Source organism: Pezoporus wallicus, unplaced genomic scaffold, assembly GCF_028554395.1.
Source record: "Pezoporus wallicus isolate ANWC-B61680 ecotype Strahan unplaced genomic scaffold, APGP_CSIRO_Pwel_v1 contig_2871, whole genome shotgun sequence".
NCBI classification, from domain to species: domain Eukaryota; kingdom Metazoa; phylum Chordata; class Aves; order Psittaciformes; family Psittacidae; genus Pezoporus; species Pezoporus wallicus.
Window position 1 is genome coordinate 2,614,485 of NW_026640775.1, and position 20,301 is coordinate 2,634,785.

At 41.9% G+C, this 20,301-nt stretch overlaps 1 protein-coding gene across 3 annotated transcripts in view; it reads right to left on the reverse strand.

The window, feature by feature from the left end:
• Window positions 1-9,539: 9,539 nt before the first annotated feature.
• Window positions 9,540-20,301, reverse strand: part of ABTB3 (ankyrin repeat and BTB domain containing 3) — a 169,519-nt gene continuing 158,757 nt past the window's right edge. For all 3 annotated transcript variants that reach the window (XM_057420538.1, XM_057420537.1, XM_057420536.1), the window contains 6 exons: window positions 19,382-19,487; window positions 18,489-18,591; window positions 16,607-16,688; window positions 15,683-15,751; window positions 12,485-12,598; window positions 9,540-9,792 (listed from right to left, as the gene is read on the reverse strand). In XM_057420538.1, the coding sequence (XP_057276521.1) occupies window positions 9,583-9,792; window positions 12,485-12,598; window positions 15,683-15,751; window positions 16,607-16,688; window positions 18,489-18,591; window positions 19,382-19,487 (684 nt within the window). In that variant the 3' untranslated portion in view covers window positions 9,540-9,582. The remainder of the gene's footprint in view (window positions 9,793-12,484; window positions 12,599-15,682; window positions 15,752-16,606; window positions 16,689-18,488; window positions 18,592-19,381; window positions 19,488-20,301) is intronic.

Genomic DNA, 20,301 nt, shown 5'->3' on the forward strand with positions numbered 1-20,301 from the left:
CTCTTTCTCTTTTGAAAAACATCTGCCATCCTATTGTCTATACTCTGATTCTCTGCTATTTTTTACCTCTTATAAATGGATAAGCAAAGGGGAAGAAGGTTTCACCTGTGTTGTTAATTGCAGATGACCTCAAACATCCCTATGAAGGTATAAAACAGTATTTCAGCTACATCTGTGGGATGAAGGACAATATCTATGTATTTGTTCACAGTTACTGTTAGGCTGGATGATCTTTCATTTGCTTCTCAATAAAAACTTGCCCATAAAACCCCAACAATGGATGTCAGCAAACAAAACTACTCCTCCAGAAAAACCAAACTGAAAATAATAGTAATAACCACAAATGCAAACCAGTCATGACTATTCCTGAATTTATATTACACAAACTAGGAGTCTGCCTAAAACCTGAAAAAAATCCAGATTAACTTGATGGTTCCACACTGTTCTAGAAACCATCTTATTTCTAGCACATCCTTTCCTCTTGTTTTTATTTTTCTTTTTTAGCTTTAAGTTCAAAGACATCTCAGGGACAAGTGGGAGTGGATGAGAAGAGGCAGGAAGGAAGCAAAGAGTTGTCCCACTGACAGTGCTAGTTCTTTTGTCTTTTCAGGATGCTTGCGCTGGCATTTCCCCATTCAGCTGTTGTTTTCAGTGGTGAACATAAAGATACAAAACCAGCTTCAGAAGTGAATGACAGAGGAAGGATCACTTCCCCATTTAAAGATCAAGATTGTGTTTTCTAATTACAGATAGGCATTCAGCTTGGAAAATGCGAGATGTGCAAAGACTTCAAAGGTAATATAGTATGAAAGAGAGATGGAAAACAGACTAGAAAAATCAATGGAAAGGCTTCCAGCTATTTTCATGGGGCAAATTTCATCATGCTTTCATGTTTGGTTTGTGAATGATGTTATAGCAGATTCCTAACTTGTATCTTTCCTAGAACATTCATCTATCTTTCATTTAACATTTAAATTACTTCTTGAACCTTGTATCAAATATTTATAAATGCTAAACTAGGTACAAAGTGAAACCCATTTGGGAAAGTGGAGTGGAGGGAGGTTTAGCTGCACTAATGGATATTGCATTAATGCTTAGCATCAAGGAAGGCTGACTGCCATTAACAAGAAATCTCATTACAAATGTGATTTCACACCTCATAACATATCCCGTAGATCTAGTTACTGTCTATCTCTCTCACATACAAACATACAATGATAACTATGGACAGAAACCCAAAGCATTGCACATTCTTAACCTTTTCTTCCCAATAAAAAACCCAAACAACCGATACAACACCAAAACCCACAAAGAAGCACAAAGCGCACAGCTCAGATGATGTAGAACAAATTAATTTACGTGCCACTTCTGTCCTGAATGACTTCAGATTCTTTCCAGTCTTCAACCTAATCAAAAGCCAGTTCTGAGGATAACTAATGCACAAATGGCATTACAATAAGCTTTCAGATGTGTGAGACTGAAGGACACTTGAGTAGCCCACCCATTACTGGTGGGGGGAGTGGAGTGGGGTGAGGGAATGTTTGATTTCCCATGTTGGGTTTTATTTCTGCTGCTCTTAATTACATTATGGTTTTTAAAATGCAGGATCCAGATTCCACTGCTGTGTGGTAGTTGGCAAAGTGAAGAGAGCATTGGAAAAAGAGCACTGACCTTATCTTTGGGCTGTAAAAAGCTGAGCTGCTTAATTCACCTTGACGTAACACTGAAGAGGTCAGTTGAAGAAATATCCTGCATTGCAGAGAGTGGGATTTACCTATTTAAGTGTGATGCTCAGGCACCTCTGTTCCCCACTGGTACAGCACATATGGCCATACAGCAGCTGCAATACTCAGAGAAATATGGACAAGAAGCAACATACTGGTCAAAATGTACTGATGTGACTTAAATAAGTCAAGTTTTTTCTAGTATTAATTGGAATTCAGCCAGGAGCACAAGGTCAAAAAGCTCTCAGGTATTTTCCTTTGGTCCTTGTATTCTTCAATGGATAAACATAAACTTGCAACTCCAGGAAGACTGCACATTTTTACATGTTCCCAAATGGCACAATTAGTCACTGTCTCAATAATGGCAAGGCAAAAATTAGTTCCCAAGGTATTTAACCAGCTGTCCCAAATTTGTCTATCAGCAGTCTGCACAGGCTTGAGCAGGTTAAGCAGGGTTATTTGATCAAGTGAATGCCTGGATGCTGGGGAAGCAGCTTTCTCTCTGATGAGGCTCCAGGGGCTTCCTATGCTCCTTTCTACCTCCTGCCCCAATAAGGCAAAGCCAGTGCTGGGGTGCAGGGGGCTTTTAACAGTCCTCAGGAGCAGATCTCAGCCCACAGATGTGCTGTGAGCTCTTCAAAAGCTACGCAGAACAGAGAGAACCAGGCTTTGGAAAAGCTCATTTGAAAGCCTCTCACGTAGTAAGCTATAGGATAGTCAATTTATCCATTGCTGGGAAGGGGAAAGGGTAAGGCTGGACGCTCTTGAACACGTGGCTTGAACAAGTCCAGATGTTTTGAGCCACGTTAATCCATCCCTGCCAGAACATGTGAGGTGTTAAGGCTTTGACCATAATTAATTAAAATGACCTTCTAGCACATTGGATTTTTCTAAAGTGGCTGTCTTTTTGTGTGTCTGAGCATCTCCATTTTCTAATGTGGCTTATTTTAAACCATGAATGATTTCTGATTGGGTATTTCAGAGAGTTTTTTTCCCTGTCTTTGTTTGCTTTAGAAAGGCAATAAGAAACAAGATTGCCTCTCACTGAGCTGGGCAAAGCCAAGTAATGGAAGATTTAATGAAAACACAGCAGCAGAGATGACAGGAAGTGAAAAGACCGAAGTTAACCACACACAAAGGGGTTCAGGCAAATTCACTGTTGCAGCTGTGGCAGTCAAGATATTTATAAGGACAACGAAAAGCTACCAGTTGCTAGAGCTCCGCAGTCATATCTGAGCAGTGGGACCAAACAAACCCTCTTTGTGAGCACTAAAGAGACCAGAGCCAAATGGGCTGGTTGGGGATGCCGAGATGGGGCTACTTCCTCCTCACCTACCTGTCTTCTGCTCTGCCCTCCCCTCTGATTTCATGGAAAGTCCTGAGTTGGAGAACATATGAAACAGGAAATAAGGAACACTATACCTCTGGAATCCAAGGCAAAGATCTGAGGTTAGACATTGAAATCTTTGTCCCTAATTCTCTTCCCTTACCTATTCATTAGCATGCCATCCAACATGGACAGAAACCTGTGCCTCATCACACTGTGTCATCACCACTGCAGGATGAAAGATCAAAACTGTAAGCTGAAAGAAGGATGAAAAATGCCTCTCCAAAGGAAAAGAAACACCAAAATTGCTGTTCTGGTACATCACATAAAATCAGGTGGACAGATTTTGTCAGCTAAACAGCATAGCTTGCAAAACACAAGTTGTTTGTAGAATTTAGCCTATCCAGCCAATGTAACTTCTCTTTTAACTTGCTGCCATGTCTCCTGGCTGTTTTAGTGACAAGCAATCCAAGCAAAGCGCATAAAGTATCGTCTTAACAGGGACTACTGACCTGAAAACATGAGATACCATATTGTAAGCCCTCTGCAAGTGCCTAAGATAAATACCCAGTACACCATCCATGGCTCTTCCATGCAAGAAGCCTTGAACTGACATGAAAGAATGACAGTTTAATGGCAACAAAAAGAAACTGAATACCCGCCTGCTATCTGCAGCGAGCTCGCTTCCCAGTTCTTTGGCTCACTGAAGGCAGGTGACAAGCACCCATCAGCTTCTGCAGGTTTCCATATTTTCCTTCTGCTTTGGGTACCACGTGTGCAGTGTTTTCAGCTGCAGTCTCACTGAAGTCACAGATCATTGACTCATAGCTGAAGACTCAGCTTCGGTATTTTTTGCCCATGGAGGACAGTTACAAATGGTAGGTCAGATGCAATTCTACTTGAAATGTGATGATCTGGTCAGAGTGGTCAATTTTCACCTACTGAAGATAACAGGCCTTATCTTAAAATAAATAACAGGTTAAAAACTAACAAAACATTAATTTTGTTACAAACCTATGGAAGATGTGATTGGAAGTGCTGAGTTAGAGATAGCAATGTTGTGTGTATAGGTAGATATCTAAAATTAGTGATGTTCTCATATATGGGGTTTCAGATATTACTTGAGTGCTATTTCAAGGCTAATTTTCTGCATGCTAGTTTATTAAATATTAGGACAAATTGCAAGCAGCTTTTAAAATGCTTATATATTTCAACATCTCTGGGCCAGAGGACGAAAGCAACATCAGGCCCTTCACTTCTGTAAAGTGCTTGAACAGCCTCACATGAAAGACACTTTGTCAAACAAACTAACTTAAAGTCTTTGATTTCAGATAACTCTCGTTCAATCCCTCAAAATAAAATATCATCCACTGCCTTCAGAGGCAGCTTTAGTGAACACAGGCTTTGGGATGTCATTTTCCAGCAAGTTTTAAGACAGAGCCAGCTCCTGTGGGGACACTGAATACCCGCAACCAACGACAAGTTCTGCAGGTTCTCTGCTTCTCCGAGGATTTAGCCCATAGACAAGAGCACTAGGAACCCTTATTCCATAGGATGGCCTGAACCTTGCCTTGAGTATGTGGATGTGTGAACTTTACCACCACCTGTATTTTTCTTGAACATAAGAACCCAACTTAAACAGGGTCCTGCATGTCGAGTCCCCACAGACCTAGTTGCATTGCATGCCATAACAGAACCCTCCCCTGAGTTTGGACAGGTACAAGGACGGGGAGAAGAGATGCCCTTTCTTTTTCCTCACTGCACCACCTCAGAGAGTTTATTTCAGTACAAACTGAGGATTTCCCTTTTTTCCTTTAATCTTCAAAGAGCAGCACGTGGTGCTGCGCTCTGAAACAAAACTAGAATTTCAGAAATCCCCCAGCACACCACACACTGCAGCCCATCCAGAACTTGTGCAGCGTCCGGCATGAAGCCAGTGGGTATTCAACACAAAAAGGCTCAGTGTCAAAAGCAGCATGTGGAGGATTCAGCAAGCAGCTCTCATTAGTGCCCATAGCAGCCTGGCTACTGAGCCTTCACACCTCTTTAAAGATGTTTCCTCTGTCTTTAATGGACATTTGCACAAATATACTCTGAAGCCGAGACCAAGCAGGCAAAACTTTTAGCTGGAGAAAAGAAGTCTGAGCCGTTAGAAAGCTGGCCCTTTCCCAGAACACAGCATCTGGCCACCAGCTGTGTTTAGAGGACAGCAGGCAGAAGGAACAGATCACGGGAAAATCTGAGAAACAAGTAGACAGTGCTGACTTTTGTCATGAAAATAATACCAGCCTTACTCTGTGATGTCCAAAACCTTTGCCCTCCTACATTTCGCGTCCTTTTCTCTTCCCAGCTCTCAAGCCAATTATTGGAAAACTGCCCATTCAGGAGAACACAGATATTCTTTCTGGGCTTGGGAAAGCATCCAGTAGGGCTCTAGAGTAAAAAAAAACAGCCCTGGGAAGTGTGGAAGTGTGGCAACTGGCAGAATGTGAGGCAAAGTGAGGAAATTCTGGGAACTAAGGAAGGACCTTGTGGAGAGGCAGAAGGAAAAGATCTGCTATGAGGCAGGGGCAGAATGCCTGCAAGTCCTCCAATACTACAGCACTGGATTAGTATAAAAAAGACAGATGGAAAGGAACCAAAACAGCTCTTCACTCATTAAAGGCTGGAAAGTTACAATTAAAGAAGAAAATCACAAGTTTTTTCTAAGGATGTTGTATTTCATTCCATTTCACCTAGGTTAGAGCTAATATCTTCCCTCAAAATTTGTAACTTACTGCAACCCATTCAAAGACTAAAGAAGCAGAAGGTGTTTTATTTTCCAAGATGATAACACCATCTCTCTAAAAAATGCTAATAAAAAGCTCTGCTGGAAAGAGCTTTATCTGATAGGCATGGTATTCATGGGCACCCACTGAAACTCACACTGCTTTTTAGATTAAACTGACAACAGAGACCTTCCTCCCCCTAGCCCCAGATAATGGAATGAAGAATCCATGCATGAAGCCACATACAATAAAGCTTGGAGATTATGAAACAGGCTAGAAGACAGGATCAGAATTGCAACTGATCTTGATGAAGTGGAGAAATTGCCCCAATTAAAGCAGAACAAGTTTAATAAGGACAAGTTGGAAGTGTTACACTGTGGAAGGTGCAGTAAACAAATGCACAAATGAAAATGGGAACTCCTGGGAAAGCAGCAGCAAATCACCCAGGAATTATAAGAGAAGACAAACTAGATCAAAGTCAGCCATGGGGTGTTCTTGTAGGAAATATTCCAGGATATATTTTCTGATATGCTTTATATAAACCACAAGAGACAGTTAACACTGCTTTGCTTGCTACTGTATAAAACCCTTGCTGGAGTGCTGTGTTTTGGGGAAACTGGGGAGTAATGATAGGAATAACAGCAAAAATTAGAGATACAGAAAATAACTGCAAAAGAACCAGAAAAGATTATACCAGTGAGGAAAGTAGGATGATTAATCTAATACATAAAGTAAGCTTGTAAGAAGATCCTGTAAGATCATCCCTTCTCCCTTTCAATCAGGGCTTGAAGAAAAAGTGGCTCTATTTGCAGTAAATTGCAGTTTCTTAGGAAAACCTTCTGGTTATGAAGGAGGTGAAGGTCATGGATCCCTGTTATCCCTGTGTGCAAGCTGCACACTATCTGGCATGGAATTGAAAGTTACAGCTCTCTTTTTTTTTTAGGTTCCCTTCAGCTATACATCTGTGACTTCGGGATTACCAGAGTTTTGAAGGCCTAAAGTTACTCTTTTATAAATCAACAGCTGCAATCCCTGCCTGTAACAGCTTTGAATGATAGCTTCTAGGGGCTTATTCTCTCCTACCATTTGCCAGACACCAGTAAAGCAGATCTCACAGCACTAGTGGGTGCCACAATTTCCGTCGTGCTCAGCAATCCACATTCACAAGGACCCAAAGGAGCAAAGGGATACAGGAGTGCATGAGCTGGTGCTGGCAGGCTTGTACAGTGTGTGGTTGGAGGCATCTGCACTCTGCTGCTAGAGCCTTTGGCTTGTGTTGGCCTTTGAGTGCCCAAACACAGTGACCATTCAGTTCCCATATAGCCAAAGGATATTAAGCTCTTTATCTCTGAATGAAAACCAGTGAACATCACCACGGATACTCTCAACTCATCAGAACAACTTGTACAGTTACCAGTGTTCCCTTCCTAATGGGTTCCAGGCAGGTTCATGCAAATGCTCAAAAGACATCACCTTCAAGGGGCAGGCTGTATGCACAGGACTCTACTTCCCCTTACCAAAACATAGTATTTGAGCTAGAAAGAGGGGTACAGCACCTGTGGTTCTCACTATAGCATTTGATGCCAGATTTATATATATATATATATATATATGTGTATACCTGTGGGCATGTTTCCTAGAAAAAACTATTTTGCCTATGGATATACACATACACAACCCCTGATGATTTTGTTGGGCAGTACGTGTGTACCCAAGAGAAGAATTTTAGTATCATGATTACTGTTTGGAAAGCTTTGCTATTTTAAACCATGAAGCTGTGGGGTGAGGTCTGCTTTTATCCAGTTATCACTGGCATGGAAAGATGGGTTTCCATAGAAAAAGACACACACCAAATGACAGCAAGCACCCCTGTGTGTTGCTCTGCATCAGCCATGGTCTTGCTTCACTAGGATCACAATGTTCACACAGAAGTTGCCATTACCCAAATGTTACAGAGAGCATCTTGTGTGAACATCTACTATATGCATGGGAAAAAAAAGGTCTGATTGACTGACATGCTGAGTCTCTGTGACATTAGTGGCAGTTTAGACATTTTTTAATGTGTTGCAGAAACTGCAGAGGCTTTAAAAGACCAAGCACACAGGAGGATTTACACCTCAGAGTCATAAACCAGCTTCCTGCCGTGTTGGTAGCTAGAGCCAAAACTGTGTTCACTGAGCATGCCAAAAGCTACCAACATGGAAGAGCACTCAATTATCAATAGATAATTCAACAAAAGTACAAGAGGTTAACATGCACTGTCAAAATAAAACTTCTAAAGTCTATGAACTGGGCACAGTTTCTGAATGGCATCCTAGAAAATAAATACATTAATGTCAGTTTGCCATGGAGAAGGCAATATCTTTGCCTACTTCTTGCTATGGTTTTCAGAGACACAGCATCAGGAATGTTGTGGCATGTAGCAGATTTGCTTTGCTAACAGTATGCTGCAAAATAAACAAAGTTTTAACATTAAATCACGCCCCCCATCCCACCCCACCATCCCCTGCACTGTAGATAACCTATACATTCTCAGGATACAGTGAGAAATCATTCTATTGTACATATTTAATTATAACTTAAAAAAGTCTAACTCAGACACAATCTCCGGCCAGTAGCAAAGTGTCAACACATGACTGAAGACCTGTTATTATCACTTCACTGTAACAAACAGAAATCATCACCTCGAGAAGGGTCTCCAGGGGTATTGTATCACAACCAATCGCACCAAATGAAAGAATGTGCTAATTTCACAAATGAAGTTTGACAAGAAGTAACACTGCATTAGTCTTGGCAAAACGAAGCACGAATGTAACATCTCACAGGTACAGTTACCATGCAAATGCATGTTGAGTTTGTCATTGTTTTCAGCCCCGAATCATGAGTAGCATGCAGTTCTCCTGCCCGCCCCCCCGCCCCCCAACTACTGTATTAGAGATAGTCTGGGTAATGTACCTCTTTGGTGTAATCATAGCCTATTAGGCAAGATTATACCACCCTAGGAAAGAATACAAGCAAAACTTGATCATATGTATGTTTACACAATGTACATTTTACCATTTAAAAAACCAAAACATGTTACATAGATCCTCAAACACAGCTCTGTTGAAAATTAAATTTTAAGCTTAAGAAATCATTTTTAAACTACAAGGCCACCCCAATTTAAAAAGTTCCCACCCCTAAAAATCTGTCAGTATATTCCCTCAGCTGCAATAGGCTTACCCACTCTCTAATACAGTTGATCTTTGCTCAACAGCAGTAACAGTTCTTACATTTCTTAAATGCATGAGATAATGGACTCCGGGATAGATACAGTTCTTAAGTATGTAACACAGGAACAAATCTGCCTTAAGTGATCAATTGGTCAATTCTGGTGTACCGCAGCACCACTGCTCAGTCAGGGGCTTCTGGTGTTCACCGAGTTCTGGCTTTTGTTGGCATCAAGCTCCACAACCACATGTACGTGCGTGTGTGTGTGTGTTCGTGGTCAGAAATTGAGTACAACAGCAATTCACTGGATACACTGGGTACTCTGTTTGCTCAAAAACATGGAGGAGCTTTTGTCTTCCACACTCCCTCATCCAGACGGGGCCGCGGCCCCAGCACAGCACCTTTGGCCAACACGGAACTATTTGGATGCAAAGTAGAATTTTTTTAATTGCTTTTTTCGTAGTCGTTTAAGCAACTGCAATGGGTTTAGGCAACTGCCACAGCAGACTGAACTTGCAGGGTCTTTATTAGAGCGTTACCGTCTTCCGTAGCTTTACACAATGGAGCCCTTTGAAGAAGACAAATGGATTGACTGAATCCTTGTGGCCAACGTCCTCTGTAAGTCCTGTAGTACATTTTGACCAGACGTTTCTCCGTTCTTGTCATACAACAGCTGTTTGAATGCTTCATTTTCAATGAGGACCATCATATTTTTTAGAAAGTAGCCTTCACAATAGGAAGATAGTTCTGTGACTCCAAGAAACTGCAAGAAGTGAAATTAGAGAAAGATAAATCTGCTCAGCAAATACAGTGCATAAGAGTTGCATACAAACAAACACACAAGCCAAGCCTTTCAGACAGGCAGAGTAATGCTTACACATGTATGTCTGGGGAAATGTACTACAGACCAAGTTTCATGAATGCCATCCTGAGTAAGGATGGGACATACGACTGCAGAAACCCGTCAGGCAAAGTTTCTTGCTTCAAGAAATCTTTAGTGGGGAAATGGAGATTTGTAGAGCACGTGTAGAGCAAACCTTACATATGTGAGTGAAAATGTATGAGCAAACCTTAAATGACCCATGCTGGTCATTTGATGGGTGACCTGTATTGGTCACAGAATCATAGAATGGTTTGGATTGGAAAGGACCTTAAAACTCATCCAGTTCCAAACCCCTGCCATGGGCAGGTACACCTTCCACTAGACCAGATTGCTCAAATCCGTAGATCCTGTGGTCATACAAAGAGTACAGCCACGATATGCCACTATAGCTGCAATTATAAGCGTGCAAATACGAAGAGTAGTGCTCAGCCTACCCTCCCACCCAAGTAAGCTCCTGCAAAGTCTGAGCTCTGAGTAAAGAGTCTGTAGGCCAACCTGTTTGCACATCCCCATCTGGAAGGGCAGGTCTCAGCACCACCTGAGCACCTGCAGATGCAGCTGAGCTTGTAAAGACTAGAAACGGCACCTACAGCAGGAGCAAGATACTTAAAGTCTGCTCCTGGCTGATGTGGTGGTTCCTGGCTTCAGTACCTGCTCACCTTATTCCCAGCCTAACTGCTGTCTAACATGAGTTTCTTCCACGCTTCAGAAAGCAACATGGAAAAGCAGACAGCTGGCTGGCAAGCTGCACTTAAACTGCATGTGAGCTCCTCTGGCTCACCACAACCATCTGGTCTCTTCCACCACATACCATTATCTCATATTCACATAACAAACAAATGAAGCTACTGTGTGACAGAAGCACTCTGCGCAGAACAATCTGTGCTCAGATTAATCACCTGCACATCACACAGACAGGGAACCAAAAGATGGGAGTGCCTTCTCTGCAGACAGCATAATAGAGAGGTATCCAAACTAGCTTTAAATGTGGGAGTTCAGGTCCTGGACACCTAGCTATAGCAGTATGAAGCTTAGCCCATGTAATATACTGGAAGCAAAGTAAACTAAACCATGCAGAGCTCTAGGGTGATGTGGCTTAATGAAGTCAAGATTTCATTCACAGCTAGCTTGGCTGTCTCTGCAATGCGCAACCCACATCAGTGCTAACATGACCCCAGCCATGAAAGCCTCTCAAGGACACCATTTCCACTGCCACCACTGGAAGATGCAGGCAAAAAAACCTTGCAGGCTGGGGCCCTTGCAGGCAAACAAGGAGCTGGATTTAATCACTGGGTTTATTCAGTCCCATCACCAGTGGTATTCAAGTCCCTTAGGCAGGTATAAAGTTCCATGTAAGAACTTTCTTCAATCAGGATGTAATAACAGCTACATTTCACAATTCAAAGAAACCATGCGATTTTAAACCAAAATCATTCATTTTACTTTTAGTAACTAATAAAAACTGAGAAGCTCCTACATGAGCTAGAAGATAAATCAGGTATTTTTCAAAAGATTCTTGCACTGCTGATTTTATTTTTCTATTACAATAAATGGACCTGCAGATAAAACTCATTTCTTATTCATTTTATATGTGGAACTTTATACTATTTCAAACACTGATTGCATGTTATCTCTACATCAAGACTTAACATTACTACTTTCTGTAAGAAATACCTGATAATGTGAATAGAGGTCTGCAGGGGTTTGGAGCAATCTGCAGGATTACTGTGTTCAATCAAACCTCCATGTCATGCTGCACCATTTTATCATGCGTATAGACCATGTAAGTTTAGAAAAAATCATCTAAGGAATGCTCTAAAAATACTTTGTCGCAACTATTTGGGTATCATTTCTGTCTTCTGAATGAAAGTCTTAACTACTAAGTACACAAAAGGAGGAGAAAAAACTGAAACTAATCAATGTGGCAACCACCTCCATCAATGAGCAAAAATAGGTTTTCCAGGTCAAAAAATGCCATGCTTTTATGCCTAATGGCTTAGGCCCCCTCATAAGCTAAGTAAATAATTTGATTCCAGTTAGGAAGCTGCAAATCTCTCTGAGACACAAAATTCTCATTACCATCCATGCATGGCCCTGAGATGTTGTACTTTGACAGCATGGCATTTTTATACATTGACAAGCTGTCACCAGCATGGAGTGTGTCACCACAGTGGGCTTGAGGCAGGAGGGAAAGAGGAATTGTAACGGAACCACGTGGCTTGGAAGGTGAAAGAGAGGTGTCTTACTCACTTAGGTGATTCCTGTTGAGTAACACAGCAGTTTGGGTTGCCATGACAAGGGATAGATCTGCCACACGGTGGTACACTTGAATTTCAGCCGCATAGGGAAGGAGGTGAGAAGTTGCCACTGATGCTCTTATACTACATGATTTAGGACTGTCACTATACTAGGTACCTATTGGCCACTCAGTCACAGTAAATGAATGACAAATCTTAGATACATAAAAACATACTAAGCATATGATATATGTATGTATCACTACTTATCATAACAGTGACCTATGGATATGAGGACAGTCACATAACATGCAAGCATATGAAGTTATTTTTACCTTGGCATGATTATAAATATCCACACAGTTTTCTGTATTAATGCTTTTTGCACAAATGATCTCACAGTGCCGTTGTAAAGCTTCAAGCTGGAAAAATTTAGCAGCAGAGAGAAGCTAAAAAAAAAAAGAAGGGAAAGAACAGTCAAAACTGCTGAACGATACAGAATCAGAGCTTGCTTCTTTACTGTTTCATTATATTTCTTTCTCTGCCCCTACTTCAGTTAGCATGAAAGTACTGACAGTCAGACTGAGAAGGTTGCTTGGTTGCTTCAACCCTTTGCAGTCCCCTCTAGATCATACTGGGGGAAGCTGTCCATGGAGAGACCACCACAGGCTGCTCAGACCCATGTGCTAACTTTGGAATAGGGGCAGTGGTGGTGGGGGGGGAAGACAAAAACAAAACAGCAGCTTGGAGAGTCTCTGGTCACTTTGAATCATGACTTGGCAAGGAGGGATCTGCAATTACATTCCATGAAAAAAAAAAAGTTCTGGTTCAACCATTCCCCAGGCTGTAGCTGAAACAGAGCACCTAGGCTGGGTATGGGGATGTCAGCAGAAGGACCAGGACAAGAGGATACTGGAATTCAAACCAGATGATGATGACCACCCTGGGCAGACTTAAAAGTCCAGAGAGGCAATAAACTTCAAATCTGTCATCTCAGCAGGCTCAAGGAAGTGGAATCAGATCTCCACATGCGCCTTGCTCTAGCTTGTGAGCAGCAGTAAGGTCACAGCTAGGCCACGGCCACTAAAACACTGGCTGACTCCACATTACTCCAAGGAGTGGGTGCACAGTGGGATACAATGCAAAGGTGGAACCAGCTTGGTGAGAGGCAGTGCCTAGTTAACACTCATGTAGTGTCATGTCTATATCGCTGTACTGCCATGACTCTCCTGCCATCAGGACTCAAGCTGACCTCCCTCTTCAGCCCTATGGATTTACTGCCTGGATTGGTACTGCCTTGGGATCTGTGGGCGTGACCTGAACCCACAGGGTGAAAATAGCTTGAATTTTGATTTCTCCAACTGATTTCAGTAGTGCCAAGATTTCTGCTATTGCTCCCTTTCTGTCCTTTCACAGCAGGGAAAAGGGATTTCATTTCCTGTCTTTCCATGTTAAGTCATTGCCTCTTGCTTTCTGCTCTGGCTTAGGAAGCAGGGGTTCTTCACTGTTGACACCTTGCTCTAATCCAGACAGGTCTCTTAGGCCAAGCTGTTCAGGTGTTTAGGCATTTATATGGCCCTTCCCATCAATAGCTGCATGACAAAAAGCTATCCTGTGAATCCCAAAAGGGCTTTCATGCCACCAGGTAGGAGCACTGGGGAACAAACGCCTGAAACTTCCATGACATTACTCTAACTTCTCCTATGCAGTCTGCTTGAGCTCTGCTTTAATCCCATAAATAAATCCAAGTATTCAAAATCTGCAGTGCTGATGTGACAGCAGCCAGCTGGCCCCAATTATGAATTGCAGCAAAGATTTCTGTGGAGTATTTCTGGTGCTTCTTGTTATCTTATTTGTAATAAGGCAAGTTGCTAAATGCAGTTTTGAAAGATAAAGCCAAATCCTATTCCAGCTGTCTCTGTGGCTCAAGCAGTCACGTGCTGGTTTGTAATTACTGTAAACTGTGAGGAACTGTGGCTAGATCTGTTATCAACAGATCAATCAATCAGTCATACATTCTTGAGTCACAGAAGTTTTGAGATGTCACAAAAGTAGAGCAAAGCTGCCAGCTGAACTGCAGCACAAGCTTTTTAACAGCCTAGGTGGTAACACAGGCATCTCTATAAAGCTGTTGTACTGCCTCGTCTAAGACTTCTTATTCCAGGGAGGGTAAGAAATTCAGGAGCTTCTTTCAAAACTACAAATGAAATCATACGAGATTTCATACAAGGTATGAGAATCAGTGACCTTGTCCTGTAAAGATCAGAAAGTCAGGGTGGGTATGCTTAGTTGAAAATCCACCACCTGCACCAGGAAGGGGTAATTTCAGTCACAACCAGTTCCATCCTCTCCCTGCCAGCAGGGCTGGTACAGATGTCCCTGTACCCATCAGAATTGATTCACCCTGGCCACTTGTACCCCAAAGAATTGCTCCCAATTTGTGGTTAGCAGTACTTTGGTAAATGCCAAGCCTTGCATAGATGCCCCAGGCAACAGTGTCACAGGGACAGACTAACTAATGTAAGCAACAGTAAAACATCATGGTGGTAGACTATAATCTGTACACTAGCTGTTCAAGATTTTAGTATTTACTGTCCTGTATTAATTTTGGCTACCATAATTTGGTGACTGTCAACAGGAAAACTCCCTCAATGGCTATCAAGAATTTGCTCTAATATGTCTTAGTTCAGTTTAGTTGAGGTCATTAGGTTGATCATAGCTGGCAATGACAGTACACAGTATTTGGAAGAGGATGACTTAACATCCATAGAGGTTGCGGATGTGTGGCTACATTGACAGCTCAGTCAGTCCAGCTGGCTTGGTCTGACTTTCACAAATGGGCACAATGGCACTGGATGTTTTAAATCCAGTGAGAAAGGGGCAAAGAAGTCTCTGTAGCTCAGGGAGCAGCTTGAAGTATTATTCAGAAAACTTGACAGTCACATGCTTGAAACTGAACTGAACTGTGATTCCAGTGGGATTTCTCGCACGGTTAAAGCCTGGTACATGCCCAAGAATTCTCCTGAGTGAAGAACTGAACAGGACGCTTTTATGCTGTTGAGATGGGTCTGGACATGTAAGCCTGAGCTAATAAACATAAAAGCAAGAGTATGTCAGAGGGAAGCTGTAGAAGAGCACCTCACCTATCAGGCTGAAAGATAGAGTGGATGGTATACTATGCTGTTGGGGGCTCATTCCAGATTGTGGTAATACCAGCTTTGCATTTCCTTGAAAGAGCCTCTCAAAGCACCTAACTATATATTTTTATTTCAGATACTTTTGGGAGGCTTGATGACCATAATTTTTATACTCTCTCTTCTCTGACAGCCAACTTCATACTGGTAAAAGTTACCATTAACAGATGACTGGCAGAGAAGGAGACTGAAAGTCTCCTGCAGGACTCCAGACAGCCTGTGCACTGCTGGCTCTAACAGGAGTGTTCATGTCTTGCCCAATGGCCACATGCCCTTTGGTGAATGGTACAGAGATCACTTAGCATTGCTCCCACTGCAATTAAGATAAATGTCTCTTACCTCCATAATTTCATTATTTTTAATCAGGAGTGACTCTGCACCTCCATAATAAAGATACTGCATAACCAGCTGTAATAAAACAAAGGAAGTGTTTACAAAAAGCTATCCAAGACATCAGGGAGTAGGGAGTGATGTAAAGATTGTAGGCAATACCTAAGGCTCTCCAACACCACCAAGGATTTGTAAATAAAACCAGCCCAAACCTCCCAATTTCAAGATAGATTTTACTACTCTCTCTCTCGAAGTACATCACTGATTCAGGAAAACATAGCATATATAATGGTTATTCCCTTATTCCTTCCCTGGCAATGGCACCCCCACCTTCACCCAGCTGTGTGTGGGCACGCATGGATGATGAGAAAGAGTGGGGGAGGCTCTGCATTGTAATACAAGCCAGCTAAGATCCCTCTGCAGTGAGCTTCCAGCAAGCCTAAAGTTACTGTAGACAGCTGGGAATTATCTGCAGCAGTAGCAGTTGATACGTGGAACTGTCTGAGCTCTGACTCAAATAGAGGGAAGCATATACCATGTATACGCTTCTGATACAGAAAGCAAGCTCTGTATTTTCATGGAAAAAATTGACTGAACAATGCTGCTAAGGTATGGAATTAACTGTTTCTTTTGCAAGTCTGTCCATTAAATACAGAAAAAGCCAGCAAGAGAAAAAAGAGTCAAGTGCTTTACCTTGATATGCTCTGCTTTGTCTGCACAGCCCATATACATGCTATTGAATCTGGCTGGGCACAACATTTGCAATCAGTAGCACTCGGCAGCTTAGAGTATAAACAGAGGTGAAACCTGTGCTCATGAAACCACTACTCTGAGCTATGTGTTTTCTAAATACATACGTACTAATTTGGACAGGGCATGTACGATGTTCCTATTACATGTTCCATTCAAATTCAATGTGAGAACTGACTTTACCTGAAAGATGGGGTACTTCACATAGTTGATCTCAATACAAGTACTATCGGATGCGGGCTTGCTAGACAGCAGTGCTTTAAACCTAGATAAAAAGAAGCAAGATTGAAATACCAGCCCAATTATCTCTGTGAAAAGGCACAGTGAAGTGGAAGGACAGCATCAGCTCTTGCAAATACAGTACACTGAAATGAATGGATTTGTCACTAAAATGCATCAAGATTTAGACACTGATATAACATTCAAACCAAAAGGAAGATGCCACTCTTTCAGGAGATTTCAATCTGAGATTTTGGAACAATACATCTAAATACCACAACAAAATAAAATGTACATAAGAAATTTGGATTCTCTAATGGTGCATATTACAAAACCAAAACTATTGTTTTCTTTCCCCCTCGCCCCTTGGAGGCAACATGATCTTTTAGGAAGACACACAACGTTTAAAAACAGCACACCTTCTTTTTTTGAAGGACATAAATTTTGGCCTATGTTCATTATGCTGCTTTTAAAAAAAGTGTTTTGGAAAAAAATATTAAAGCAGCTACACTAAGACTTTTCATGCTACATGTATGTAGGCTCAGTATACTTGTGTAAGAAGAGGCAGGAGAGAAAACTGGACAAGTTGCTGTTCTCTGATTATCAAAACCTGAAATTCAGACACAAGTTTCTGGAGAAAACCCCACATTCTAAGTTAATAATTGCAGACTTATGTGAGACATATCTGTATGTAGCAATCTATTTCTCAAAACCAGATATTCCCATTTGATCAGAAGACAAAAATAGGAAATATGCTGTCAGAAACATCTGTCCTTGTAATTCCTCTTTTTGGTAATTCACCTGACCTTCCAACAGTAGTGCGAAGCTTGGCTTATCTATCAAGACAAGCATTTGCTGGATGTTAACCTTTTCCACATCATGACTGCATCTTGTTAATTAACATAGAGATAACAATTGATTTGCTTTTACTAGTGTCAAACTCTATTATGAACACAATTTAGTAGGTTTAAAGCTGGAGTTTGGAACATGTTTGTACCTCTACCAATAAGCTCCAAACCAAAACACCCATTTCTTAATAGAAGGCAGAGTTAGATACTGCAGTTGCTTTCTGCAAGTCTCTTTACTCTGTGGTGTGGGTTGGCAGCATGACTAGCATCAGTTCCCACGGTAGCTCAACTACCCAGACTCAGTGGCTCGTCCTTGCCACATTTTGACATAAGCTCCTATGGAGGACTAGCTAAAGCTGTTTCAAAGCACACCTTTAATTATAAAGCTGCATACAAATAAGATTTGGGTTGTGCTGGGTAACCCACGTCCAGCCTCCTGAGCACAGGGAACAGACGATAAATACTGTCTTTGAATACAGTATGATACGTTTCATAGTTACTTAATTTTATCTTAAAAGGGTCAAATGCTGTCAATGAAAGCAGTGATAGGAGTTTGTTTTTGCTGGAGACTGCCTACACCGATGCAAGGCAGGATTTAGCCACTGACAGGATAAATCATTAGGAATAAAAATATTAAAAGACTCCTCTGCGATCAAGAGCGGGATGCAGCAATGAGCTCCATGCAAATGCGCCTCAGTGGAATGAAGTCAGATGCATGGCCAGAAGCATGGATGATTTATTGGGTAGGAACCTAGTGATAGCAGGACTTGTTAAACACCCTGCAGATCAACAAGAAACAAGCTGTTGAGATGTTCTTCATAGGAAAAACTTGAAGGCTGGGCCACTAACCTTCAAAGAATCTTAACATAAAAAACCAAAACAAAACAACAAACCCCCCCCCAACCACCTGCAAAAGAAACCCAAACACCCCAAGAAAACCAAACCACAAAATTAAGTTTGATTTTTATTACAAAACCAGAAATGCCTCTTTATTTTACCTTGGTGATGCAGTAAATAGCAATACTCTATGTGCATAAAATGGTCTTCCTTCCACCAGAAATGTAACATCTGACATCTCTTTGTTGTTAAGAAAATGGGGATCTAGAATCACAAAAAGAAGAAAAAGAAAAAAAAAAGCCAATAACTTTGGTTTGGAAGAGGTCATGAATGTAGAGAAGATTATCCCGGTTTGATAAAACATGACAATAGCATAAAAGGATATTGTTTTTAATTAAAGAGTAAAGCCTATGAAGCTGTTGTGGAGAGCCTGAGCCCCCAGACAGCCACATGGAGTTCAGATGAAGAGAATTCAAAGCTTTGAATTCTGTGAGGACCTTTGCTGACAGCCAGCCATCCCCACCGAGCGGAGCTGGCAAGGCCTCCCAGCTCTGCTACCCAAAGTAAACTACACCTGAATGGATGCTGGAGGGCCCTACTCTTATTTATACCCTGTTAGACCCCTCTCCTTGTGTGGGGAAGTCTTTCTGCCCAGGGAAAGAGGGTCCTGGAAGACCTCTGGTCTTCTCTTGGGCACATTAAAATGACCTGGGCTCTGTCTGCAGGCAAGGAGGGCTGTGCTAGCCTGGCATCACCCACAGCCAGCCACAGCATTTTCATATGTGGGCAGACGTTTGGCTCCAAGCTTAGATTCCAGCCTAGTTATCAACACAGACAGATCTTTGCAGATTTATGGTCCCACTCTAACACATCTGATGACCCCCCCTGATTTCAGTGGGAGTTTCAGGTCAGGCTAAGTTTGGGGCCCTTTTTCTAGTTCTGCCTTTCAGATTCAGGTTTTCCTTTGACTCATGCCCACCTGGCACACAGCCAGGACACAGACTTCCCACAGCTCTCCTCTGAGAACCAACAAGCACTTTCAAGCCATGCTTACCGAGGCGAGAGGTCTGCTTGCGTTTAATTTCAACAAGCTTCGGAATAGGGTAGGGTCCATAGCAATGAGTGAAAATGACAGAGAGCTGCTGGCTGATCACTTCATTCTAAGCAAAAGAAAACAGATATGTGCAATGTAAGCTCATTGTGCAAAGGAACATCAGTGTGCCAAGGAGATGTTACATTGTTCTCAAAAATTGCCTGTTTTGGAGGCTGAAGAATGTGATTGCTGAAGCTTTATTAAAAATCAGATTTTAGGATTATCAGTATTTGTTAGAAATGACAATTCTCATTTACTTGATTGCTGTGTCTCCTGTAAGAATCAGTTAAAAATGGAAAGTCCTCTCTTCGGACCAGAGGTCTTCATTTCTAAAAAACTCCATAGCTCCTGTCCCCTCCATAGAAACAAAGCTCCCTTACAATAGTGATATCATTTTATTTGCGGGCTTTCCGTACTGGAAAATGACTTTTTGTCACTCTCTAGAAAATGGTCATCTATCGTGTTTTAGAAAACCAGAGCTACAAACAGATACAGCTGTACAGCCTGCATGCACTTCTAGAAGCAACAATCTCACAAACAGACCCTCCCCTACAAAGTGACCAAAGCATCACAGTCTGCTACTGCATCCTCATTCATTCCTAAATGTTTCGTTAATGTGCACTTACAACACTAGCACTAGCCTGGGCATCACTGTCCTAAGGAAGCCATGAGACCATAACAGAACCAAGTCTGGATCCTGACTGTATGCATTTGTTCCAAGACTCTAAGGGTACACCCGTGGGACACTTTGCTAAGTGCTAAGCAACTTGAGTGTTCATATGCCTAAACTGCAAGGATAGTGAAATGGATTTAGAGCTTAACTACCCAAGTCACAGCTGAAAGCAGGATTTAAAAGCTTTGGCAAATTTTTCCTCATGCTT